This window comes from Malassezia japonica, chromosome 5, assembly GCF_029542785.1.
Source record: "Malassezia japonica chromosome 5, complete sequence".
In the NCBI taxonomy this organism is placed as follows: domain Eukaryota; kingdom Fungi; phylum Basidiomycota; class Malasseziomycetes; order Malasseziales; family Malasseziaceae; genus Malassezia; species Malassezia japonica.
In genome coordinates, this window is record NC_083374.1 from 386,550 (window position 1) to 411,331 (window position 24,782).

The window sequence follows — 24,782 nt, forward strand, 5'->3', positions numbered from 1 at the left end:
CGTCCAAAAAGTGGATGCATCTCGCGGGGCGCGTCGTACGACTGGCCTTTGGATCGCGCAGCATGGCACCCCAACCGATCCTGCTGAGCCCCGAGGCGGTCGCCACGCGGGGAATTCACATCAAGCCGCATGAGGCGGCGTTCCGCGAAAACAGCGCGACGATCGTCATGCCGTCCAAAGAGGCCGCGTTCCTGAACCCAGTGCAGGAGTTCAACCGCGACCTGAGCACGCTCTCGATCATCTCGTGGAGTCAGATGGTAGACCGCGAGAAGAAGCAGCGGTACGAGGCGCACCTGAATGCGCGCGAGGCAAAGCGCGCAAAGCGCGACGAGCCGGAAGCGAAGCGCCTCAAAACCGAGGAGGAAAAGGCGTACCGGCCGTACAAGTTTACTGCGCTCGAGGCGCTGAGCGCTACCGGGCTACGCAGTATCCGGTATGCGAAAGAGATCCCGCTCCTCGGCTCGGTGCTCGCCAACGACCTGTCTGCGACGGCCGTCCAGGCGATGCGCCGTAATCTCGCCCTCAACTTTCCGCCAGGGCGCCCGCTCGAGGAGTATGTCCCGCTCCAGGGCGAGCAAGAGGCAGCACTGAGCGCACCGGAGGCGCAGGAGGCATCTACTGACGCGCCCGACGCCGCGTCGACTGATCCCCAGATCCACCCCGACTGCAAGGTCATTGTGAACCAAGGCGACGCAATCACGCTCATGTACGAGCACCGCGACACGCCGAAACGCTTCGACATGGTCGACTTGGACCCCTATGGCACCGCGTCGCCGTTCCTCGACGCGGCGGTGCAGTCGGTGGCCGATGGCGGCCTCTTGTGTGTGACCTGCACGGACCTGGCGGTGCTTGCCGGGCACAACTACCCCGAAAAGTGCTGGTCGCTCTATGGTGGCGTGAGCGTCAAGGCAGAATACTCGCACGAAGTCGCGCTGCGTCTCGTCCTGCACGCGATTGCGACGGCTGCCGGCAAGTACGGCCGCTACATCCAGCCAATGCTCTCGCTCTCGATCGACTTTTACCTGCGTGTCTTTGTGCGTGTGTGGACGCGCCCCGAGACGGTGAAGTTGAATGCGTCCAAGACGGGCCTGGTCTACTCGTGCTCCAAGTGCAGCGACTTTCATATCCAGCCGATGGGCCGCGCGACGAGCTCGGCGAATGCCAAGACCGGCGCGACAAACGTCAAATTTGGCTCTGCGTCCGGCCCGCCGACCGACATGCGGTGCGGCGAGTGCGGCGGCAGCTTCCACGTCGGTGGCCCGATGTGGTTCGGCCCGCTGCACGACCCCCTCTTTTGCGACGAAGTCCTGACGACGCTCGACTCGGGCAAGCACAAGTTTGGGACGGAAGCGCGTATCCGCGGCATGGTCTCGACCGCACGCGACGTACGTCTTATTTGCTCACACAGGAACTCGACGCTCCGTTCTACTTCCACCCTGCCAAGATCGCGGGGCTGTTTCACTGCACGAGCCCTCCCCTTGCGCCGGTCATGTACGTGCCTGCCCAGACTAACGCAGCCATGCCCTGCTCAACGCCGGATTCGAGGCGTCGCGCTCGCACTGCGTCGCCGGCTCGGTCAAGACGAACGCGTCGCGTGGCGAAGTCTACGACCTGTTCCGTACGTGGATCAAGACGAACCCCGTGCGCGCCGACCGCCTGAAAGACGGCTCGGCGGCCAAAGGCCTGCTGTCCCGCCGGAACGAGGACGGGACGCCTGCGACGCGGCGCTCCTACGATCTCGACACGCCGAACGAGCGTACGGACGAGGTGGTGCACGGCACGTCCGCGTCGCGCCTCGTGCGCTACCAAATGAACCCCCAGGCGAACTGGGGCCCCGGCACGGCGGCCAAGGGCCACCGCAAAAAGCAGCACCGCAGCCTCGCCCCCGAAGACATCGCGCGGCGGGCGCAGGACCTGAAAGCGAAAGAGCAACAGCCATAGGTTAGAGGTATAATGGCTAAACAACTTTTGGCGCGAGACTGAGGATCTTGCCCCAGCCGCGCTCGCGCAGCTCGCTGGACACGACGCCGTTGACGCGCGTGCCGAGCGGTTCCTTGCGGTTGTTGAGAAGAACGCACGCGTTGTCGTCAAACTTGACCACGCGGCCGTCCGGGCGCTGTGCTTCCTTCTTGGTGCGCACAATCACCGCGTGGCGCACGTCGCCACGGCGCACCTTGAGCGCATTCGCCGCGCTGCCCGGAATCTGGTTCGTGGGAATCGGGCGCGCCTTTTGCACCACCACCACAATTTCGTCGCCTGCGTTAAAAAGGAAGACGTACCGACACGGCCAAGACCCTTGGAGCTCTTGTAGCGCAGCACGTTAATGCACTCGGCGATCAACCCGCCCGAGTTGTCGATAATCTACATCAGTCGCATCACGCACCGACATCGTCGCTTTCAGGCCCAGCATGATCAAAGTGAAAGGAAACACGTGACCGGTACCGTGCGCATTGTCCCCCGCCATGGCGCCCACGAGCCGCATCTACCTGACCCGGCACGCCCAGGCCGAGCACGTATGTGTATTTGCTTACGAAGAACGTTGACGAAGACTACTCGATCCTCGATGCGCCCCTGACTGATCTCGGCAAGAAACAGGCGCAGCGCCTGCCGCTGCTGACGCAGGACCTGCAAAGCATCGCCCAGGTCGTGCTCAGCTCGCCGCTGCGCCGCACGCTGCAGACGACTGCGCTTGGCTACCCTGATGCGGTAAAGCGCCTGGGCGGCCACGCCAAGGTGGTGTGCCTGCCGCAGCTGCAAGAGTGCAGCGCGAACCTTTGCGACACGGGCTCGAGCCGCGCCGAGCTCGAGGCGATTCCCGAGTTTGCGCGCTTCGACCTGTCGCACCTGACCGACGACTGGACGAGCAAGGCGGGCTTTTACGGTGCCGAGCCTGCTGCGCTCGACGCGCGTGCGCGCTGGATCCGCCAGTATTTGCGCGAGCGCCCCGAGGAGCACATTGTCGTCGTCGCCCACGGAGACATTCTGCGCCGCATGATCGGTGAAGAGTACCCCTGGACCAACGCCGAGGTGCGCCTCTTTCAGTTCGACCCCGCGACCGTGGCGGACGCGGACTGCCCCCTCTTTCACGTGCAGGACATTGCCGCGGGCGGCCGCACGGATGCGGACCTCTTGCAGCGCGGCGCGCCGGCCAACTCGACGAACGTGCTCCCCGCCGTGGCTACTGTAAGCGAGGACGTTTCGGACGTGTCGGGCGAGCGCATCGCCTCGATGGAGGCGCGCGTAAAGCAGATCCAGGCCTCGGTGCAGTCGCAGGCGAGCGAGCTGGAGGACCTCGACCGCCGCCTGGCCGAGGCCGAGGTGAAAAAGGCCGCGCTGGAAAAGAGTACGTAGACGTCGCATAGCATCTCTGCCTATGAATATATGAACAAACTAGCCCTGGGCGCACTGCACCTGGGGACCGCCGCCGGCCTCGTCGTCGTCCATATCGGCGCCCGAGGCGGGACCCGTGCGCGCACGGTGGGCCTCGTTATCGTCAATGGTATCCATCACGACGTCCTCCACGTCCACATTGTTCGGCAGGTTCGCCTTGGTGGTGCGGGGCGGAAGCGCCTTCTCGAGCAGGCCGCGCTGCTCCTCCGACAGGCTATCGGGGAAGTCCACCGAGAGGTTCACGTACAGATCGCCGAGCTCGTGGTGGCGGTACGAGGGCATACCCTGACCGCGCAGCACTTTCATGTCACCCGGCTTGATGATCTCGCCGGCAGGGATGTCGACCGAGAGCGCGTGGTCGTCGAGGTGCTCGATGCCGAGCTTGCCGCCGGCGAGCGCGGTGAGCAGGTCGACCTTGACGTCGACAAACAGATCGTTGCGCTTGCGCTTGAAGCGGGGGTGCGGCTGCTCGTCCACAATAATGATCACATCGCCGGGGATCGTGTTCGGCGCCTGGTCGGCCTCCTCCTTAAAGGTGATCTGGTGGCCGTCCTCCATACCCTTGTCGATACGGACCTCGAGCACCTTGCGCTCCTGCGTGATCTTCTTGCCGCTGCACGCCTTGCAGCGGTCCTTGGGGTCGATCTGCTCACCGGTGCCCTGGCAGTCTGTGCATGCCTGCTGCATCTGCTGCACCATCGGGCCGAGCTGGCGGAGGACCACCTTGATACCCTGGCCGTGGCAGGTGTTGCACGTCTTCACCGAGCCCTCCTTGCCGCCGCGCCCATCACACTTGGAGCACAGCACATGCTTCTGCAGGGCCAGCTTGGTGAGCTTGCCCTTGTACAGGTCCTCGAGGGTCGCCTTGACACGGTGGATCAGATCCTTGCCCTTCTTGGGGCCACGGGGGCGGCCGCCGCCGCCAAAGAAACCGCCGCCGCCGCCGCCGAACAGCTGCGAGAAGAGGTCCTGGGGGTCCATGCCGCCGCCCATGCCACCAGACTCCGACACACCCTCCATGCCGAAGCGGTCGTACATCTCGCGCTTGTCCGAGTCAGAGAGGATCTCGTATGCATTCGTGACTTCCTTGAAGAGCTCAGGGTCACCGCCCTTGTCAGGGTGCAGCGACAGCGCCTTCTTGCGGTATGCCCTGCATGGTCAGTCGTGTGCCACGTACTTCTTCAGCTCGGACTCGGAAGCGGACACGGAAACTTCCAAAAGCTCGTACAGCTAGGGTCAGCCACTCGCTCGGACATGCATACCTTTGTTTCTCTGTGGTTAGTTCGCTCAAACGCTCCATACGCACTTCACCATTGTAGGGGGATAAAGTGCCTCTAGCCGCCCTGGCAACTTCTTCAAATACGCGCGCCGCAGGCCGCGTGGAGCGATTCTCGCTTACGTTTCCGGCGCCTCTAATTCGGTAGCGCACTGGGCACTTCACTCGGCAGGCTCGATCGGCTTCCATGGGCTTCCACTCCACTCGGCCGGTCGTTCGACCTGCTTCCACCGCCACGCCACGTGGAATTACGTAAGATGATGCGTGCGTGCGTGCGTTTTGCCGCCTCCACCCCGTCGCGGTGTCAGGAGGGGCGGCCTTTTCTCCACGATTGCCATTTGCATGGTGCACCTCGATTTCAGCCTCGCCCCCGACATTGCCTCGGATGATGAACCGCCCAATAGTTGGCATCAGGTTGGAGACCTGAATAGAAAGAGGTTCGGATTCAAATACGATGAACAACACTACGAAAAGACGCACGACGCGTCGTCGACACCATGGTATCGCCGCCGTTACTCCGGCGCGATGCTTGTCGTGCTAGGTGTCCTGGCGATTACGATCGGCGCTGCACTCGGTGCGGGTGCCACGGCTGCACTCGCACACGCAAACCGCATCCACGCGCCGGCGATGGATGCGCTTATCTACGCGACGCCACGCGGCGCAGATTTCTCTGCTGAGGCGGTGCATGTGCCTATGGGCACCCCCGCCGAGCCAGGCTTTTGGTCTCTGGATCAGGCAGCGCTACGTGTGCGCGACAGCCTCGCCAGCAAGCGTCTCGTCCGCCGCGCCGAAGGCGAAAGTTGCGGCGAGCCCAAGCTCAGCCCCGGCCAAAAGGCCGGCTATGCTGTCCTGATTCCTGTCCTCGTGATTCTCTCGGGTATCTTTGCGGGTCTCACGCTTGGGTACATGTCGCTGGATGGGACGCAGCTCCAGGTGCTTACAGCCCAAGGCTCGCCCAAGGAGCAGCGCATGGCCGCCAAGATCATGCCCATTATCAAGGACGGTCACCACCTGCTTACGACGCTCCTGATCGCCAACATGATCACGAACGAAACACTGCCGATTATTGCCGACCCTCTTTTAGGCGGCGGTATCCAAGCCGTAATTGTATCGATCGTGTTGGTCGTCATCTTTGCCGAGCTCATTCCGCAGAGTGTATGCTCGCGCTACGGGCTGCGTATCGGCGCATCGATGGCGTTCTTTACGCGCTGCGTCATGATCATTCTGTGGCCGATCGCTTGGCCCGTCTCGCGCATCCTTCACTATACGCTCGGACCGCACCAAGGCACCGTGTATCGCCGTGCAGAACTCAAAGAGCTCGTCACGATGCACGCTGCGGCGGGTGGGCGTGGTGGTGACCTCAAGGGCGACACGGTGACTATTGTCGGCGGCGCACTCGACATGCAGGAAAAGGTCGCAAAGGAGGCCATGACGCCGATCGACAAGGTGCACATGATCCCCATCACGGCGTGCCTCGACTATCCCACGCTCGAAGAGATTGTGCGCTCGGGGCATTCGCGTATTCCGGTGTACCAGGACGTGGAAACGAACCTGGCCTCGTCGGGAACGTGGACGCCCAAGGCCAACCCTGCGAACCCCGTCTCGCTGCTGCGCAACACGCTCGGCCGCATGCAGACCGGCACCAACTCGCCCCGCCCGACCGGCGACCGCGCAGAGTCTGGCACGCATCCTTTGGGCGGCCGCCGGGGCAGTGCGCAGCAAGGCTCGTCGGGCTCGCAGACGACGGTGCGTCGCAAGATCATTGGTGCGCTGCTTGTAAAGCAGTGTGTGCTCCTTGACCCGGAGGATGCCGTGCCGGTGAGCGAGGTGCTGATCAATGCCCTTCCGACTGTCCCCTGGGACGAGCCGCTGCTGAACGTGCTCAATGTCTTCCAGGAAGGCCGCTCGCATATGGCTATTGTCTCGCCGCACTCCTCGCTCGATTCCAAGGCGACTGTGCCGGCTAAGGCCTATGTGTCGAACGCAGGTGAGGAAGAGGCGAGTGTTGGCTCCCCACCCCTGGCCAAGGCGCTGCCCGTGTCGCGTCTGCACCGCATCATACACCGCATGCGCGGTGGCGATGCGAGTGACTTTGAGAACCCCGAGCACCCGATGAGTGCGAGCGGAACGCTCCCCCATGCTACCGTTGTGCAGCAGAACAAGGTCCCCCATGCCCCGCTCGGCATTATCACGCTCGAGGATGTGCTGGAGGAACTGATTGGCGAAGAGATTCTGGACGAGTACGATTCGACGGGCGACGACGCCAGTGTGCGCAGCGGCGGCATGCTTGCTGCGCAGATTCACGCCGGTCTTGAAGACGCCAAGCCCGAGACGACGACGGACAACTTGGATGAAAAGCCCAAGTTTACCGCGACGCTCAGCGACGCGCCTGGCGAGATCGATGCGGCTTCGGACCCTAGTTTAAAAAGCCCTGCATCGGCTGGCGAGATGCACGAGGCGCCTGCGCCTCCCCTTGCCAGTCCCGTAACAGGGATCCTGAAAAAGTAAAAACCTCCCTTAGCTGTATATAGTGATCGTGTTCAATGATACCGTTGTCTATGCGATATCTACTGGAGTGCGACCTGGAAAGGAGCGTCGGTCTTCTCGCGCACCACATCCTCGGTGACGCCCGGAGCAAGCTCAATAAGGGTGAGGCCACCCTGCTCGCGGTTCACCTTGAACACGGCGAGCTCGGTAATGATCAGGTCGACGCAGCGCTCGCCGGTGAGCGGCAGGTCGGTCTTCTCCACCACCTTGGAGCGGCCGAACTTGTCGGTGTGCTCCGTCAGGACAATCACGCGCGTGTTGTCGGGGTTCGACACGAGGTCCATCGCACCGCCCATACCCTGGACGAGCTTGCCGGGGATCATGTAGTTGGCCAGGTCACCGTTCGCAGCGACCTGGAGCGCACCCAGCATCGTCACATCCAGGTGGCCGCCACGCACAATGCCGAACGAGTCGGACGAGTCAAAGGACGACGCACCAGGCAAGAAGGTCACCGACTCCTTGCCCGCGTTCGTCAGGTCCGAGTCGACGTCGGCCTCCGTGGCGGGGTAGGGGCCCGTGCCCAGCAGACCGTTCTCGCCATGGAGCGTGACGCTGACGCCCTCCGGCAGGAAGCTCGGCACGAGGCCGGGCATACCGATGCCAAGGTTGACGTACATGCCGTCACGCAGCTCCTTGGCAGCGCGCGCAGCAATCACGTCGCGCTTCGCACCCTCCTGCGAACCGCCCGCGTCTTCCGTCTTTTGGAGCTTGAGCACCTCGACGCACTTGGGTTCGGTGGCCTTGACGATGCGGTTGACAAAGATCGCGGGCAGGTGCACCTGGTCGGGGTCGATCGAGCCAACGGGCACAATCTCCTCCGCCTCGATGATCGTCGTGCGGGCCGAGCGCGCCATTGCATCGTTAAAGTTGCGGGCGGTGCGGCGGAAGACGGTGTTGCCCGCCTCGTCGACCTTCCAGGCGTGGATCCAAGCAAAGTCGCCCTGGATGGAGTCCTCGAGCATAAAGGTGCGGCCGTTGAACTCACGCGTCTCGCGGGGCGCCGTGAAGCTCTTGGGCTCAAGGGGGAGCTTCTTCTCCTTCTCCTCCTTGGTCTGCTTCTTGTACTGCTTCACCAGCTCGCCCTTCTCGACGGCCGTACCGACGGCGGTGGGGGTATAAAACGCAGGGATACCGGCACCACCCGCACGGATCTTCTCCGCAAGCGTACCCTGAGGAATGAGCTGCATCGACACGTCGCCATTGAGGAACTGCGTCGTAAACGCGCGGTTTCCACCGACAAACGAGCTGATCGCCTGCGAAATCTTCTTCGCCTCGGCCAGCGTGCCGAGACCCTTGCCAGGGACACCCATGTTGTTCGAGACCACCGTCAGGTTCTCGAGGTCAGGACGCGCGGCCGCAGCCTTGATCAGCGTCTCCGGCGTGCCGCACAGGCCAAACCCACCGACCAGCACCAAGGCGCCAGAAGGAATGTCTTGCACGGCCACGCTCGCCGAGTCAAACAACTTCGAAGACGCCTCAACCTTGAACAGAGGGCGGCAGCTTGCAAAGGTGCGCACCAGCGGGCGGGTATCGCGACGCACAGCGGCGCGCAGAAGTGGGGCTAACATCACGGATGCAGATGCGAAGAAACACAAAACGCGTGAGTCCCCAAATTTATGCGTGTGGAGCGCGAACGAATGGGGAAATCGCGCCACATGCGCCAGGCTCAATCTTGCCCGAACGATATCACGTGTATTTGACATTACGCCCGTGCACCATGAAGGCGTCGCTGGGGCTGCGCGCGCTCGCCGCGCCGCGCGCCTCGGCACCAGCGAGTGAGGGGTGCGTGCTGCTGCGCAATTTGCCGCGGACGTGTTTTCCGGATGACCTGCGGCGGCTGCGTCCCGAAGGAAGCGGGGCGCGCGTCGACTTTTTGCGCACGGCTTCCTTGGACTGCACAGGCGAAGCGCTCGTGACGCTCGACGCGTGTCGCGACAGGCAGGACTATGCGAGAGGCGTGGCAGGTGCGAGCATCGGTGGCCAACAAATCGAGGCGGAGCCGCTGAGCCTCGCTGACGCACTCAAGAAGATGCGGTCCAAGTACGCCTCGTTCTCTGCCGAGACGCAAGCGGCCCTCGACATTGTTGCTGCCGAGCCGTTTCGGTGCGTCATCCTACGCAATATACCCCCGTTGACGACGGCCGCGAAACTCGAGCGCAAGCTGCGGCGTAGCTACGACTTGTTCGGCGAGGAAGGCGCGATGGCTGCGCTCGAAGTGGAAGATTTGCGCCCGATTGGCAACGCGCCGAGCGGCGTCAGGATACCATCCGCACTGCTTGCGCGTGAGTGCACATGCGTGGGCGCAGTGCACAAGCTACCTTTGGGGTACGTCGCGCGACTAACATAGTCATCATGCCAGCACCACCGCGTCGTTCCTGGTGCGCCTCCAGACGCCGTCCGAGGCGATGCGCCTGATCCGCATGTGGCATCGCACGCGCTTTATTCCCAAGAAATACCCCGTCGAAAGCGTGGGCGACCGGTACATAGTCAGCGCGCAGCTCCTGTACTAGCGTAGGACCAAGGCACTGAGATTCTCTTCGAGCACCGTGTGGGGATGCTGGGTGCGGCCACGCAGGCGGTACACGAGCGCTTCGGCACGACGCAGGATCGCGTGCACGTCCATCTGGTACGCCAGCGAGTGGATGTATTGGAGCACCTCGTCAAAGGTCTTGAGGTGGCGCACAATTACCGACGCGTGGCTCTCGAGGATGGCCAGGGCGATGAAGAGCTCAAAGTCGTGGCACAGCGGCCACTGCGGTGAATCGACGCCGTCGCTCGACGTGCTCCAGTTTGCGGACCAAATCGAGTCCCAGAGGCGCTCGACGTCATCCAGCGCAAACTCGCGCTTGAAGCAGACCAAAATCCAGCGGAAGCAAAAGAAGAGGTTGAGGCCGTCGACGGCTTGCAAGTAGGCATAGAGACTCGGAGAGAGCTCGGCGAGCATGCGTTGCAGCGTCACCAGCTCGTGGCGCATTCCCGTCTGGTCCTGCACAAAGTTGGCACCTAAGCGCCGCATCACACCCACAAAGCACCAGAACGACATCGGCACGTCGCCCTGGCACGCTTTGTAGCACACGAGGCACAAGTCGCTCATGCCCTGCACGTAGCCGTGGACGGGCGGCAAGGCATCGGGGCCGCTCGCGCGCTCTGCATACAGACAAAACGTGAGCAGGATTTCGCTCACCGCATACAGGTGGTAGTTGACCTGCTTCGCGCTCGAGCCTTGGTGGGGCATGCGTTCCCACCCGCTCGCTTCCATGGCAGCGACGGCCTCGCGTGCTTCCTCCTCATTCTCCTCATGGAAAAAGTCGTGCTTGGTATCGGCACGGAGACAGTCGATCCAGATGCGGTGCTTGGACGACTCGACAATCTCGGGCAGGGCTGCGTCCGGCGCCTTCCACTCTGCAGCAAGCTGGGTATACTCGGCTTTCTTGTCTGCGCGCGCGGATTCCTGCGCCGCAGCATCCGCAGCGAGCGGCACGCCGCCCATGAGGTAGGGCCAGACGTCCCTTCGCGCGCCTGGCGCGATGCCGCGGTGAAATATGTGCTGCGCCAGCGCTGACGCGTCCGCGCCGCTGGCAAGCAGCTCCTTCCACGCCGCCGCATCGATCGGCGGTGCGGACCGTATCGCGCCTGCGTCGCCGGCGCTTGGAATCGGGGTCGTGCCGAGGAGCGACTCGACGTCCGGCTCGTCGTCCTGCTCGGCGACCTGGTTGCGCTCGCCCTCGCGCGCAACGTACTGTGCCCACTTTGCCAGGTACACGCGCGCCGCATCAAACTCTTCTGGCGGCGCCGGCATGCCTGACTGCGTGCTGACCATGTACGGCCCGGCCTGCGCCTTGGACTGTGTCGCACTCGGTTCCTGCGGCACGGCGCGGCGCACGAGTGGATGCGAGAGGATCGCCTCGCGGGACTCTCGCGCACTGCGTGTCACCTGCGAGAACTGCGCAAGGACCGAGATTCGCGTGAGGTGGGCCCACTGCGAGAAGGATTCCGGTGTGCTCTTGACGCGAGCCGTGTCGATTGCATCGTCAAATATCGGCGAGACGTGCACTGCACGCAGCTCCTTGTCCGGATTCACGAGGTACAGCCCGAGGTCCTGACGGCTCGCGACGACCTCGGCGTAGGTCTGTAATGCGTTGAGGAGGCGTTTCCCCCCCCAGGCCTCCTCGTCGGAGTTGTGAAAAAAGAGCGTGACAGGCGGCGTCTCGTCGTTGGTGCGCACCAGCACCGATCCGTACGTCCGCACTGCCGACGGGGGACTTATGCGCAGCGAGCGCACGCGTGTGATGGGGTATTCGAACGACGTTCCCCGTGCGCGGCGGGCCTTTTTCTCCGATCCCGACGGGACCAGCGCGCGAAACCCGAGCGATGTGTTGGCCGACGTCGCCGGTTCACCTTCCGCTGCTATGTACATTGTTCCGCACACATTATCGCGCGCGTATGCAGTCAAATGGACATACACCTCGTGCTCGATCCAGATGTCGTGCCCCGCCGCCCCCGACGCCATGGCTGGCGTGTGGAGGAAGTGGAGGTCAAATCATCCACTGTCTTTGATGGGTCGCTAACTATTCACTGTGGTCGTTGGAACATGATAGAGAGCCGGCATATCCACATAGGAGATATCGTACAGCCTTTTAGGCATTGGTATTTGGTGTTGAGGCGTTCGCGCGGTGTTGTGTAATGGGTGCGCGGTCCGGCGTATGGGAGACCTGATCAATCAGGCGCTCGATCGTGAGAAGTGGCTTCGACCCAACATGCCCGCCGCCCGGCAGGCGGATCGCGCCAGAAAAGGAAGCGGGAGCACTTGGTCCCGAGACAGGCGTGGCCATTTGGCGCAGCGCCTGGAGCGCCGGCTTGATCGTCGCAATGAGGCGCTGGCGGCCGTCGCCTTGGACGACCTGCAGGAAGCGCTGCAGAACGTAGTTTGCGTATTGGTCCTGCATCATGAGCGTCGCGACGCAGTGTTTTGCGCCCTCGGGGAGAGGTGGAGCGGTGCTTGCGTCCACGGCGTCGATCGGCTCAAAGAGCTCGTCGAGGAGGTCCGCGAGGTCCGCGGGCGGCGCCACCTCGATCACATGCTCCACCACGTTCGACGCAAACTTGTGGCGCGCGAGCTGCAGGAGGTGCGTCTTGGTCTTGCGCACGATCTCGATGCGGTCGCGCTGCTCGCCCTTCTGCAGGACCCACTGGATGACATAGTTGCCGTACTGGTCCTGCATCAGACGCAGCGTGTCCTGGTGCATTTCTTCCAGCAACGGGCGGCGCTGGGCCTCGCTGCAGTACGCAAAGATGCGCTGCAGCACGCGGCACGAGTAGCAGTGCGACGCGAGCGCAGGCACATGGCCCGCAAACGCCGACGAGATCGAGTCGAGGTGCGCGCTGGGAACGCGCTCGAGGATCTTTTGGATAACGTGGTTCGCATTTTGATCGCGGACGCAGTCGAGCACGTACGGCTCCAGCTCGCGGCTCAGCACCACTTTTTGCTCGCTGCTCACATGCTCAAACGCTTTCTGCACAACGCGGCAGCCGTACGTGCCGAGGGACAGCGAGAGGACGTGGCCTTGCAGCTGCTGGCCCAGCGCGTGGACCTGCTCGGGGCTGCCGTACTCGAGCATCTTTTGGATGACATAGTTGCCAAAAACGTCGGTCATTAGGCGGCGCGCCTCGGGGTACAGCTCCGCAAAGACCATGTCGCGCTCCTCTTGCGAGCAGTGGTCGAGCTTTTCTTGGATCAGGCGGCTGCCGTGCTGGTCAGTAGAGATTTCGACCATGCGCCCGAGTACATCGCGCAGCTCAAAGCGGTTCCCAAACTCGTGCGTAGCTTCATGCGTGCGCTCGTCATGATGGTGGCGGTTGCGGTGGCGGGGTGCATCGTTCGCGCCGCGGCGGCCAGACGCGTGCCGACGGGGGAACGTGTCGTGCACCGGCGAGGAGAGCGCAGCGCCGGGCGGCGGCTCCGCAAACGGACCGCGGCCCATGCGTACGTCGGGACGGGGAGGGTACGGCGCCGCGTAGGGGTACGGCGCAGGGACAAATGGCGCACCGTTCAGCTCGGGCGCGTACGACTCGTCCGGCGGCTGCGTCAGGTCGCCGAGACGCAGCGTGCCAGGCGCGCCGAACCACGCGGGCCGCACCGACTCGCCGCCCAACTTCCCTTGGCGGGGCGAGGCGACAGGCTGGCTGCCAAAGTAGATGCCTTGGTCGATGCCCTGGGGCGGCGCAAACATGCCAAATGCCACCTCGTCTCTTCCGAACGCCGTCTTGCCTTCAGGCGAGTACGGCGGCGAAAAAAGGGGGTTCGTCCCGTACTCGCTCGTGGGCGACGCCACTTGCGGCGCACGCGCGTCCTGCGGCCCAAACGGACCGCTGGGCAGCACAGGGAACGCGTGTGACGCGGCCTTGTGCACGTTTTGGTCCAAAAGATTCAGCGTGTGGTGCCGGGGAGGCTGCGGCTTGCGCGGATAGAACGGCTCGGGGCGCCCGCCGCGCAGCGGCTGCGGAGGCGAAAAGGCGGTCGGCGACGCAATCGTCGGCGCTTCGCGCAGGAGCGGGCCGGACAGGTCGCCCGCCTCGGCCCCAATGTCGCCCGGGAGCGTTAGCGAGCGCATCTGGCGTGCGAGCTCGCGCTCAGTCGGCGACGGAGAGCTGGGTAGTTCGCCCGGCGCACCGATACGCGAGATCGACGTCGGCGACATGCTCAGCGTGCGCGAGCCCGGAAGGTCGTCGCCAAGCGCCATTGCGACCGAGGCCTCGGCGTTCTGTTGCTGGTGCAGCGAGGTCACATCGTCGTCCGGCGACGTAGAAAGAGGCCCGGCGCCGAGCGCACTCGTCAACGGATCCGGGCGGCCCGGCGCGCGCGCAAGTTGCGTCGCTGCGCGGCGGGGCGGGATCCATGTCCCGCTGCCGCTCAGGTCGCTTGCCGGCCAGTCGTTGGGCGAGATCGGACCGCGCGGAGCCCATTCGTCCGCCGCACCGACCCTCGGCGAGTTGACGGCTGACGGCGGCAGGCCGATGTTGGACGTCGGTGTAAACGCGCGAGGCGTGCGTGTGCCGGCAAGGGGCGAGTCGGTATTCACCGCGTCAATCGTCTGCGAGCGGTTGAGAGCATTGACGCGAGGCGGGAGTGCGGCGCCGCTCAGCGGGTCGCCGCCCAGTGGCGCCGGGCGCATACCGGGCGCGCCATGCGCAGGCCACGCAAGCGAGGGGTCTTCTTTCCAGTCGGAATGGATGGAGCGCAGCAGGAACTCGGCGGGATCGTCGGTCATGGTGCGCTTCGGCGGAGGGCGCCCGCCTACGCCGGGGTTGCGGCCGAGCGCCGCGGGCGAAGCGCTGCCAGGGGCACGCGTGCGTGGTGTGGTGGCACCCGTGCTAGGATTCGACCACGACCCTGCGCGGTGCAAGTCAAAAGGAGGGGGCGATGCAAAGGCGCCGGGCTTCGCATCGGAAGAGAATCGGGGGCGGTCGTGGCTCGGAGCTGGGCCGGACGTCCGGGGAAACGGCATATCGCCAGCCCCACGAAAGTCGTGCATCGTCACCACCCACTACGCTACACCTCGAAGGCAAATGTAATGTACAGACCGACTACGCGCGGCAACCGGTTCTGAGACGTTGGCGGGAAGGCGCGTTCTTTGCTGCGATGACCAAGATTTGCGCCGCACGGATTCTTAATTCCCCGTCAGAATCGAGTAAAGCCCAACCAAATTCGAGCGCTGGGACGCAAGAAAAAAAAAGCGCGTGACTCTCGGCGCTGGCCGAGGCCGTGGACATCCGGCGTGCAAGGCCGTTCGCATCCGAAGCGCCCTGTGCGACGTGCGTGCGAGATCGTGACGCGGTGTAGCACGTCGGCACATCCGCCGCGCTCACGCACTCGCAAGCGCACACTCGCAGCCAGACCATGCTGCACCCTCGCTCATACACACACTATGCTAGGAGATCCTAATATGTCATTTTGAGAACTTGCGTGCAAGTCGCGTATGAACAGGCTACAAACGCCCGTTTACTTCTGCTGAGCAGACCAGACGTTGCGGATCACTGAGGGTTAGTATATTGCCCGCGAAAAGGCGAAGCGATGTTGCAGCGGTCTGACGCTCGACGTGCTCATGGACAGGAGCCAGCGAGCTCTTATCCGCTATACGTCAATGTGCGCTCCATTAAAAATGGAATCCTGCCCCCGGCATAGAGAGGAATTGCTTCCGTGCCAGGCGCAGACTGTCTGGAGCAAAATGCTGCCGCGCATCGCTTCGCCTTGTAAGTGTACGTACGGCCGAGCTCCTGGGTAATACGGTTGAGCGAGTCGTCGCTCTCACCTTGGTGGCGGATGAAGCCAGCAATGGGGAGGTTGGTGGTCTGGCCGGGGATCATCTTGCCGTTCTCGTCGACGTCGGCAATGGCGATCTGGACCGAAGCGTGGTCCTTGGCCTCAATGAGACGGCCAGTAGCCGCGCACTTGCGGGGCACGTAAAGGTCAACAAGCTCTCCCTACTCGTTAGCACGCCCCCAAAAGGCAACACCTACGTGGTCGTTCTCCATGGTGGTGTCGGTGGGGGACCATTGCGCGAAGGTCGCTGCCTCCAAAGACAATCTCACGTGACACGTATAGTTCAAGAAACTTTAGTCAGAATGACGCAACACGAGCCCCGCGCGTTCTCCACACGGACCATGGCGGTGGGTAGCGCGCACTGACGCAGGATCATCACTATCACTTTAACGTGAAGATGTCGTGCTCGGCGTGCTCGGGCGCGATCGAGCGTGTTCTCTCGAAGCTCGAGGGTAAGTCGCTCGCTCTGCTCACCCAGGTGTCACCTCGTACGACGTCTCGCTCGAGCAGCAGACCGTCGACGTCCACGCCACCGTCCCGTACGACACGGTGCTCGAAAAGATCAAAAAGACGGGCAAGGAAGTGATCTCGGGCAAGGAGGTAGCCTAATGTATCTATTAACAGCCTCCGGCACATCCATATCGACACCCATAGCACGTGAGCGGCTGCGCGTTGTTGCTCGTGAGCATCAGCCCCGCGATGCTGGCAAAGCCCTCGCCGAGCACAAAGCCCGACGCGACGACAATCACCAGCAGCTGGCCTAGCTCGTTAGACACTTTTTTGCGCTGCACGTAGCGTGCGTACCACGCAGCGCCGATGCCGCCCAGTAGGCGCGCAAGCGAAAAGTTGGGCGTGTTCATGATGCCGGTCGCAAAGGCAATGCCGCTGGGGAACGCCAGCGCGCAGTGCTCCCAGATCGCCGCGGGCTCGTGCCGCCGCCGGGGGGAACGCTCGCGGCGCAGGCGCCGGCTGCGCGCGATCGCATGCAGAATGCCCGTCACACCAAAGAGCACAAAGAAGAGAATCATAAAGGTCGGCACGGTGCTCGGCAGCGTGCCTTGGTTGATCAGACGTGCGAGATTCAGCCAGATCGTCGCCGTCGGTGCGGGAAACTGGGGGCCGGGGATGGGGTACGTCGAGCGATAGATCGAGTAGCCAAAGACGGTAAAGGCAATGCCGAGCAGGCTACCCAGCAGCTGGCCACGGAACTGGTTCCAGGGCGCGACGCCAACTAGGTGGCCCGTCTTGTAGTCCTGCATCAGCTCACCGGCCTGCATCGCGCCAGACTCGGCAATGGCACCCGCAATCAGGTTCGCCACCACGTTGCCAGGCTGCAGTGCGCCGTAGAGCAGCTGGCTGATCTTTGCCACGCCGCTCACCGGATTCAAGTCGGTCTCGCCGAGGGCGCGCACGGCGAGCACGGAAAAGAGACTCGCGAGAATGAACGCGACAAACGTTGCCCACGCCGCAATGTGCGAGCCAACGGCGCCGGCGACGGCAATCACGCCGACAATGCTCGAAATAATCAGGCCGCCCACGACCCAGCTCATGGGCGTCTTGCGGTGCGGCGGCTCGTCGTCGTCCTCGGGCAGCGTGACATCCGACGCGTTCGCGTCGTTCATCAGACGCTCGCGCTCGCCGGCGCGCTGCTCCGCGCCGCTCCACCAGTCGGTAAAGTCACGCGTGCCGGACGAGATGATGAGCGTCACGACGCCGATAATGCTTTCTGCACACATCACCGCGAGCGAAACCCAGAGGATCCAACCGCGGCCGCCATCCTCTGGGTCGAGCGGCTCGCCCTGCGTCCAGTGAAAGTGGTGCGCGAGTGGCGAAAGAATGCCCCAGCCGACCAATGCGCCGAGCACCATGTGCACCGAGGTCGGGAGGCCCATAATCATCCCCTGGCCGATATAACTAAAGGACGGCGTAAACCACCAGCCCCAGCGCGTGAGCGAGTCGCCCGGCGGCGAGAGCAGATCAAAGACTGGCAATGCGTAGAGCACCGGCACAAAAAAGGATGCGAGTGTCACGGTGCAAGAAAGAGCGAGCGAGCCGATGAGCACGGCCCAGCTCCGCTTGACCTCGTCGTTGCTTACGTCCGACGGGAGTGCGACGCCCGAGCCCTCTTCGGTCCCTTGCACGGGCTCCGATACCGGGATCGGATTGCGTTTGAGGGGCGTGCGGTGCAGCAGCGACACGAGCTGCGCCGTCGCCGACCCGCTGGGAAACGGCAATTTCTCCTGCAAAATCATCGGCTCGCGCAGCGGGCTTGCGAAGAAAATGCCGGCGCTGGGTGAGTGCGTCATACGTACAAGGCCAGGCCAAAGGTCCAGAGCCAGAGCGACACCTGCGAGAAAATGAGCGGGCCGACGCCGTCCTGCTCCTCGTCGAGCAGGCCCAGCGCCGGGAGCACGCCGATCGCGCCCGAGACGAGGGGCAGCGAGCCGATGGCGCTTGCGACCGTCTGAATCACCACGTTCTCTTTCATGGTCAGCGGCGTGGACATGAGCACGATGCGGTAGCCCCCCACTTCGATCGACATCGGTATGAGCTTAAAGAGGGCGTAGCCCAACAAGCTGCCTTGTAGCGTCATGGTGCTGATCCATCCCGACTGCAGGCCGAGATAAAGATTGGTAAAGGTGATCAGCCCTCCGACCACGACCCCCATCAGGATAGCGCGGGGCTGCATTAGTCGCGCAGCGTACCGTCAATTCATCGTCGCACCGCCATGTAGTATGGCGCTCGGCCACGCGCGGCGGATCCGCGCCTTGCTCCGCGCTCATCGACCGTGGCGGCTGACTCGGTTCGACCTCCACATGCAAAAATTATGGTACAGCTACGTCGAGGCGGCGGCGAGGGCGGAGCGGGCGAGGATCATTTCCAGGGCGCCGTTTACCTGCGTGAGTTGCGTCTGTAGACGCATCTCCTCCGCAAGCTTGCTCCAAATACGGCCGAACAGATCGTCAATGATCGGCGACTGGCCCAGCACCGAGGCGTAGGTGTCGATGACCATGTTCAGCGTGTCGCACACCAGGCTCGTGTACTGCGGGTTGGTCGCGTGGCGCAGTAGGAAGCGCAGCAGAGGCTCGAGCGTCACGTCGTCGCGCCCGGAAATGGCGCGGCGCAGACCGTCGGCCTGGCCGCTCGGCGAACGGCGGATGAGCTCCATGAGCAGCGCAAACGTCACACTGGCGGGTACGCCGTGCTGCAGACTCGCGTCGAGCGCGTCGCGGTAGCGGAATGCCTTGAGCAGCTGGTCGTACCGCTTGAGACGCTGCCGCCGCCGCGACTCGGCCGCCAGCTCCTCGCTGCCGGTCGCCGCCGAGGCGCGTGCCGGCGCATTCGCGGGCGTGGTATCGACAAAGTGCTCGTACGCACCGGTGCGGAACGCGTCGCGGCGACGCTCGCGGCTCTGCAGCTCGGAAGCCTTGAGCTCGCGCTTGCGGATGCACAGAGTGCCGTCCGCCATGCCGGTCGCGATATGGCTCTCGTCCGGCGCAACAGCTAGACTGAGGATCGGCGCGGGGTATCGCATCGTATGCGTCACACGATAGTCCTGGGCGGGGTCGTACACCTTGACGAGGTGGTCGAGACCCGCGCTCATCACGCGCATGCCGCCACTGCCTTGACTCGACGTGAAGCCGGCGCCCGAGTCGACCGACAGCGCGAGCGAGGTGATGGTCTTTTGGTGGTTCGAAATGGCGTGCGTGCAGCGGCCGCCACTCAGCAAATCCCACACACGCACCACCGGGCCGCCTGCGCTGAGCGCAATGCCGCCGCCGCCAGTGGGGTACACGAGCACGTCCTCGACCGGCGCGCCGTGCTCCATCTGCATCGCCTCGCCACCACGCTCGGCCATGCGCAGATCCCACAGGCGCACGGTCGAGTCGTATGAGCCAGAGAGCACGAGATTGGCATTGTCGGGCGACACGGTCGCGGCACGCACATAGTCCGTGTGTCCTTCAAATGTGCGCACCTCGCGCTGCTCGGGCACGTCCCAGATGCGCACGGTACAGTCGTCCGAGGCAGTGAGCACCTGCGTGGGGTTCGGCGAGAACTTGGACACGTGTACCGGGAGCTGATGCCCGTGAAAGGTACGCAGAATCGTGCGCGAGTTTGTGTCAAAGATTTGCACTGTGCCATTGTCCTCGCCCGCGACCAGCAGGCGGGCGTCGGAGCGAAAGTGCGCGCTGCGCGCCACGTCCTTGAAGCGCGTAATGGTCTTGACCACGCGGCTGGTGCGCATGCTGTATATCTGTACGCGCGTGCCGGTCGTCACCGCAAACCGGCTACGCGAGCTGCCGACCGCGCTCGAGCCTTCGTCTTCGCCGACGCTCGACGGGGTCGGCACAAAATTGATGCACGTCACCGGTGCAAACTCTTTCAAAAAGATGGGCGACTGGAACTGCTTGCGCCAGTACAGCGACTCAGATGGCTGCTGCAGCGCCGCACTCGGCGCCGCCGCCGCCGGCGCTCGCAACGGCTGGTACTCCATGGGAGAAAGGCAAGCTGAATTTTTCGAGCGCACGTGATACTCCACCACGACGCGCAGGCCATGGCCGAGCCGGGGCGCGACCACAAGTTCTTCCAGTATGCGAGCGTCGAGGAGCTACATGCGGACCTGACGGCGGATAAGCGCGATAAGGGGTATGCGCGGAAGAAGGCGACGCTCAAAAAGATTATTGCAAATGCTACGATGGGCAACGACATGGCCCCCCTGTTTCCCGAAGTGGTGGAGTGCATCGAGATTCCTGCGGTGGACATCAAAAAGATGGTTTGTACGTATCGCATCTCACCCAGATTTGTACCTTGTGAACTACGGGAAGTCGAACGAAGCGTACCTGCCGGCATGCGTCCGGGGGTTCCTCGCCGACTGCGCCGATCCCAACCCCATGATCCGTGCACTGGCGCTGCGGACTATGGCCTATATCCAGAGCCCACTCATGTTTGATGCGATGGTCGTACCGCTGCGGCGCGCGATCCGCGACAAGGATCCATACGTGCGCAAGACGGCCGCGATGTGCATCGCCAAGATGTACATTTACGATCGCAGACTCGTCCACGAGAACCAGTTTATCGAGAGCCTTCGTGACATGCTCGTGGATGAGAACTCGACTGTGGTATCGAATGCGGTCGCAGCGCTCTACGATATCACCGAGCGCAGCGACGAAATCCAGCTGTGCATCAACTACAATATTGCGGGGAAGCTCGTCGCGGTTCTCGGGCAGTGCTCGGAATGGGGGCAGACGTACATTCTCGAAATTCTTCTTTTTTTTGTGCCTGAATCGACGCATCAGGCAGAGCAGCTGGCAGAGCGCGTGAGCGTGCATTTGCAGCAGACAAGCGCATCGGTGATTCTCACAGCGTGCAAGGCCATCCTGTACCTAATGAACTACGTGGCCAGCGCCGAATTCCGCGAAATGCTCTCGAAGAAAATGAGCGCGGCTCTCGTCACACTGCTTACGTCTCCGCCCGAGCTGCAGTACGTGGCATTGCGCAATATCCTCTTGATTGTCCAACGCAGGCCGCTCGTCCTGCACCACGATATCAAGTTTTTCTTTTGCAAGTACAACGATCCCCTATACATCAAGGTAACCAAGCTCGAAATCATCGGTCGATTGGTCCACGAAGACAATGCATTGGTCGTCCTGCCAGAACTGCAGGACTATGCCTCGGAAATTGACGTGGACTTTGCCCGGAAGGCAGTGAGCACAATCGGCCGCATCGCTCTGCGCCTCGAAAAGGCCGCAGACAAGTATGTTGATGTGCTGCGGAATATGCTCGACGACGGCGCACCGTACGTGGTGCAAGAAGTGATTATCGTGGCCAAGGACATCTTCCGCAAATACCCCGATCGCTACATTGGCTTGCTCAAGATTCTGTGCGAGCACCTCGGCGCGCTCGACGAGCCCCAGGCAAAGGTCGCGATGATCTGGATCCTGGGGCAGTACGCGGAACGAATTGAAAACAGCGAAGAGCTCCTCGACGACTTCCTCTACACGTTCCTCGAAGAGCCCGTGGAAATTCAGCTGGCCTTGCTCACGGCGACGGTCAAGCTGTTCTTGAAGCGGCCCAACGCAGGCAGCGCGTTGGTTCCCAAGGTGCTAAAATGGGCCACGCAAGATGTCAAGAACCCAGACTGCCGCGACCGGGGGTTCATGTACTGGCGCCTGCTCTCCTCTGACCCAGCCATCGCCAAAAAGGTGGTGCTCACCGAGCTGCCGGTGATTGATACCAACAGCGAACGCTTGGATCGACAATTGTTGGATCAATTGCTGTTGCAGGGCAACAGCCTCGCTTCCGTCTTTCATCGCCTTCCGCAGACATTCATCAAGGGTGCCAAGGGACGCTACTTGGCCGACTCACCGGCACTCGAATCGAGTGCTAGGCGGTATGCCAGCCACCACTTGTACTATCCGCCTATGGCTCGGCCTACGATCACCGCTCCTGCGGGAGGTGACAAGCGAACTGCGCGGGGCCCCGACTCGCCCCGGCTCCTGCCCGAAATCGAGGGTTTGCAGGACCCAAACGATTCCAACTTCTCCGAGGTTTCCATCACGGAAACGGACGAGGATGTGACCCCTGCTCATTTGCCCAGCTCAACCTCTTTCAAAATTGGGCGGCCGTCTCCAAGCATACCTGCTGCCCTTGGTTCGCTTATTTAATTTTTTGGTCTTGTATAGCTAGGGAAGCATTTCCTCATTTCAGATCGGCGGAAGTCCGTGTTTATCTACAACGTGCTCTGCACCGGGGTGTATCAGCATTTTTTTGGCATACCAGAAAGCATACTCAGGCAAAAGTGCCCATGGCCTGCACGGAAGTCCGGCGCACGGACATTTACGCCAATGGTTTTGGACCACAAGATCGTCGTTCTGGCATGCAGGGCTCAGCGCCGGGTGGTTGGGCGCAAGAGGCTCTGGCCCCGGAGATGAGCGTCATGTACATCAGCTTTCGCTCTATTCTATATACAGAATAAACTTCGTCAAACATGAGTCCCCTTTACGCAAGCCATGTCCGAGCTCAGTTTTAAGGAGGAATCGGCGAAGCGGTCGAGTTACTCTACCTTGCACTCGAAAGATAAGGGTTCACCAGACTCGGGGAGCGCCGAAATGTTTCCCATGATGCCTGTGAGTACTACTCAAAAGCACTCGCTCGGGAAGAAACTGCAACTTCCAGCGAGTTCCATTGCTACCGCAAACAAACTGTCTCCTACAAAGCAGCGTTTGTCATTCGCCCGAAATCGCAAGCACCTATCTATGCGCAGATATGACAAGCTATACAATGACCCTATTGCTACTCACACGTTCTTACCAGAGCCAGATGATGATTTCCATAAGCCCGATGACGTAAATGACCGGGCAAGGTATCCGACATGGTTGGGGATCATCAACGTTTTTACGATCACCTTGATTGTCTGCGCATTATTTGCATTGTTCTTGGTTTACCCAATCAGTTCGTATTTACGCCAGTATTATAGTAACTTGGAGTTGAAAACGAACGCAAATCAACTTCCAAAGTTACACCCACTCCCTCTTCGTCCATTGGTTGACCCAGAGACGCCAAAAGTGGCATTGACACGTACCAGTGAAACATCCAATGCCAAATACGAACTGGTTTTTTCGGACGAGTTCAATCATCCAGGTCGCACCTTCTGGCCGGGCGACGATCCTTTCTGGGAGGCTGGTAACTTTTGGTACGGTTCCACTTTCGATTACGAATGGTACACCCCGGAAGCCATCAATACTACCTATGACCCTGCCACTGACAGTGGTGTTTTACAAATTACACTCGAAGAAGAGATTGAACATGGCCAGTTCTTCCGATCGGGAATGCTCCAGTCGTGGAACAAATTCTGTTTCCAGGGCGGTTATATTGAGACCTCGGTCGTGTTTCCAGGGGACGCCACGTCGCAAGGATACTGGCCTGGATTTTGGCTTCTTGGAAATTTGGGCCGTCCAGGATACCCCGCCACAAACGATGGGATGTGGCCCTACGTATATGAAGGATGCGACGTCGGCATTATGCCCAACCAAACAACAAAGGATGGGAAGGGTCCACCAGCAGCACTCACTGGCAGCACTGGTGGCAAGCAAATTTCCGTTCTGCCGGGAATGCGTCTTCCTTCATGTACTTGTCCTGGTGAGGATCATCCTGGACCGAGTCATCAAGTGGCACGCATGGCTCCAGAGCTGGATATCATGGAAGTCACCGTTGATCCTCAGTTAGGGGGGTCTTTTGCTTCGCAGTCCTTCCAAGTGGCACCGTTTGATAACAAGTACAACTGGGATGAGGACGACAGCTCATACAAGGTCTACAATGATGACGAGTCTATCTCTCACAAAAATGGATGGAAGGGTGGCCATTTTCAAGAAGCACTCTCCGCACTCAGTAGGGTCCCTACTACCGCCTTTGAAAATGAAAAGAAGCCAGAATTCACAAAAATTGGAGTCGAATACGTCCCAGATTTTGACAATAAGGGACAAGGGTATATCACCTGGTACATTAACGGTACTCGTACATGGACCCTCTTTCCGGCGGCGTTAAATGCAAACGGTCCAACAGGTATTGGAAAACGCATCTTTCCAAAAGAGCCTATGTCCATCATCTTGAACTTGGGCATTGCAGGCGGTTTCCAGGATGTCCGTACGTTTTCTCACTTGCGATGTACCTCTTACACTAGATTTTGACGGGGACAACAAAGTTAATTTCCCTGCCACTATGAAATTTGACTATGTCGTATGTTTTATTGCTCATCTAGCGAGTCTATCAGCTTCAGGGCACCCCCGACAATCGCAGGTCCTGCGATCCTCCTGACTATCCTACGAAAGCGTATATCGAGCGCCATCAGGATCTGTATTATAACAGTAATTTGACACGGTACTGGAGTGGCTCTGTACATGGAAAGCAAAATAATTGGCCCAAAAACCAGTTCCGGGATGGATGCTGATGGTATTGATGTCGTCTTACATTTGGCAGCACCGATGATATTGTGATGTTTGAAATGTAAAGATTGTACTCTGCGAAATTTAGATACCGTATGACTACTCATCACAAGAATCTATATTCTAAATCAATTCTCCGGCAAGGGTTGATTATTGTTACCTTGCCAATGAAACCATAAACCCTTTTCGCAATGCCCTGTTGTACAATATGAAACCTGACCAGCCAATAGCAGAACATGCCTTCATTTAGAAATGCTGCATTAATGCTACGTAACATCAATCTAATTATCCCTTGAAGTTGAGAGTG

At 61.3% G+C, this 24,782-nt stretch overlaps 14 protein-coding genes across 14 annotated transcripts; 6 read left to right on the top strand and 8 right to left on the bottom strand.

The window, feature by feature from the left end:
* Positions 1 to 62: 62 nt before the first annotated feature.
* TRM1 (methylamine--glutamate N-methyltransferase) lies at positions 63 to 1,941 on the top strand (the record flags this gene model as incomplete). Its single annotated transcript, XM_060266917.1, has 3 exons — positions 63 to 1,385; positions 1,409 to 1,491; positions 1,518 to 1,941. 3 exons carry the CDS (start codon positions 63 to 65, stop codon positions 1,939 to 1,941), a joined length of 1,830 nt encoding a protein of 609 aa, XP_060122900.1.
* Positions 1,942 to 1,957: 16 nt separating this feature from the next.
* Positions 1,958 to 2,410, bottom strand: mrpl38 (54S ribosomal protein L38, mitochondrial; the record flags this gene model as incomplete). Its single annotated transcript, XM_060266918.1, has 3 exons — positions 1,958 to 2,256; positions 2,280 to 2,361; positions 2,384 to 2,410. The coding sequence occupies 3 exons, from the start codon at positions 2,408 to 2,410 to the stop codon at positions 1,958 to 1,960; spliced, it is 408 nt and encodes a 135-aa protein (XP_060122901.1).
* Positions 2,411 to 2,462: 52 nt separating this feature from the next.
* On the top strand, positions 2,463 to 3,351 carry MJAP1_002987 (uncharacterized protein; the record flags this gene model as incomplete). Its single annotated transcript, XM_060266919.1, has 2 exons — positions 2,463 to 2,513; positions 2,536 to 3,351. The coding sequence occupies 2 exons, from the start codon at positions 2,463 to 2,465 to the stop codon at positions 3,349 to 3,351; spliced, it is 867 nt and encodes a 288-aa protein (XP_060122902.1).
* A 39-nt stretch (positions 3,352 to 3,390) lies between these two features.
* YDJ1 (Type I HSP40 co-chaperone) lies at positions 3,391 to 4,704 on the bottom strand (the record flags this gene model as incomplete). The annotated part of the gene is made up of 2 exons (XM_060266920.1): positions 3,391 to 4,540; positions 4,697 to 4,704. 2 exons carry the CDS (start codon positions 4,702 to 4,704, stop codon positions 3,391 to 3,393), a joined length of 1,158 nt encoding a protein of 385 aa, XP_060122903.1.
* Positions 4,705 to 5,191: 487 nt separating this feature from the next.
* Positions 5,192 to 7,174, top strand: MJAP1_002989 (uncharacterized protein; the record flags this gene model as incomplete). The annotated part of the gene is made up of 1 exon (XM_060266921.1): positions 5,192 to 7,174. The coding sequence occupies one exon, from the start codon at positions 5,192 to 5,194 to the stop codon at positions 7,172 to 7,174; it is 1,983 nt and encodes a 660-aa protein (XP_060122904.1).
* A 59-nt stretch (positions 7,175 to 7,233) lies between these two features.
* On the bottom strand, positions 7,234 to 8,781 carry MJAP1_002990 (3-oxoacid CoA-transferase; the record flags this gene model as incomplete). The annotated part of the gene is made up of 1 exon (XM_060266922.1): positions 7,234 to 8,781. The coding sequence occupies one exon, from the start codon at positions 8,779 to 8,781 to the stop codon at positions 7,234 to 7,236; it is 1,548 nt and encodes a 515-aa protein (XP_060122905.1).
* A 149-nt stretch (positions 8,782 to 8,930) lies between these two features.
* MJAP1_002991 (uncharacterized protein) lies at positions 8,931 to 9,560 on the top strand (the record flags this gene model as incomplete). The annotated part of the gene is made up of 1 exon (XM_060266923.1): positions 8,931 to 9,560. One exon carries the CDS (start codon positions 8,931 to 8,933, stop codon positions 9,558 to 9,560), a length of 630 nt encoding a protein of 209 aa, XP_060122906.1.
* Positions 9,561 to 9,719: 159 nt separating this feature from the next.
* Positions 9,720 to 11,723, bottom strand: GYP7 (GTPase activating protein; the record flags this gene model as incomplete). Its single annotated transcript, XM_060266924.1, has 1 exon — positions 9,720 to 11,723. One exon carries the CDS (start codon positions 11,721 to 11,723, stop codon positions 9,720 to 9,722), a length of 2,004 nt encoding a protein of 667 aa, XP_060122907.1.
* Positions 11,724 to 11,850: 127 nt separating this feature from the next.
* PUF3 (mRNA binding protein puf3) lies at positions 11,851 to 14,745 on the bottom strand (the record flags this gene model as incomplete). Its single annotated transcript, XM_060266925.1, has 1 exon — positions 11,851 to 14,745. The coding sequence occupies one exon, from the start codon at positions 14,743 to 14,745 to the stop codon at positions 11,851 to 11,853; it is 2,895 nt and encodes a 964-aa protein (XP_060122908.1).
* Positions 14,746 to 15,366: 621 nt separating this feature from the next.
* On the bottom strand, positions 15,367 to 15,745 carry RPS21 (40S ribosomal protein S21; the record flags this gene model as incomplete). Its single annotated transcript, XM_060266926.1, has 3 exons — positions 15,367 to 15,428; positions 15,478 to 15,694; positions 15,731 to 15,745. The coding sequence occupies 3 exons, from the start codon at positions 15,743 to 15,745 to the stop codon at positions 15,367 to 15,369; spliced, it is 294 nt and encodes a 97-aa protein (XP_060122909.1).
* Positions 15,746 to 15,930: 185 nt separating this feature from the next.
* On the top strand, positions 15,931 to 16,142 carry ATX1 (Cytosolic copper metallochaperone; the record flags this gene model as incomplete). Its single annotated transcript, XM_060266927.1, has 2 exons — positions 15,931 to 15,985; positions 16,012 to 16,142. The coding sequence occupies 2 exons, from the start codon at positions 15,931 to 15,933 to the stop codon at positions 16,140 to 16,142; spliced, it is 186 nt and encodes a 61-aa protein (XP_060122910.1).
* An 8-nt stretch (positions 16,143 to 16,150) lies between these two features.
* Positions 16,151 to 18,316, bottom strand: OPT8 (OPT super; the record flags this gene model as incomplete). Its single annotated transcript, XM_060266928.1, has 3 exons — positions 16,151 to 17,822; positions 17,846 to 18,216; positions 18,239 to 18,316. The coding sequence occupies 3 exons, from the start codon at positions 18,314 to 18,316 to the stop codon at positions 16,151 to 16,153; spliced, it is 2,121 nt and encodes a 706-aa protein (XP_060122911.1).
* Positions 18,317 to 18,369: 53 nt separating this feature from the next.
* Positions 18,370 to 20,028, bottom strand: utp15 (U3 small nucleolar RNA-associated protein 15; the record flags this gene model as incomplete). The annotated part of the gene is made up of 1 exon (XM_060266929.1): positions 18,370 to 20,028. The coding sequence occupies one exon, from the start codon at positions 20,026 to 20,028 to the stop codon at positions 18,370 to 18,372; it is 1,659 nt and encodes a 552-aa protein (XP_060122912.1).
* A 60-nt stretch (positions 20,029 to 20,088) lies between these two features.
* Positions 20,089 to 21,921, top strand: MJAP1_002998 (uncharacterized protein; the record flags this gene model as incomplete). The annotated part of the gene is made up of 4 exons (XM_060266930.1): positions 20,089 to 20,311; positions 20,334 to 21,015; positions 21,058 to 21,757; positions 21,916 to 21,921. The coding sequence occupies 4 exons, from the start codon at positions 20,089 to 20,091 to the stop codon at positions 21,919 to 21,921; spliced, it is 1,611 nt and encodes a 536-aa protein (XP_060122913.1).
* Positions 21,922 to 24,782: the final 2,861 nt, after the last annotated feature.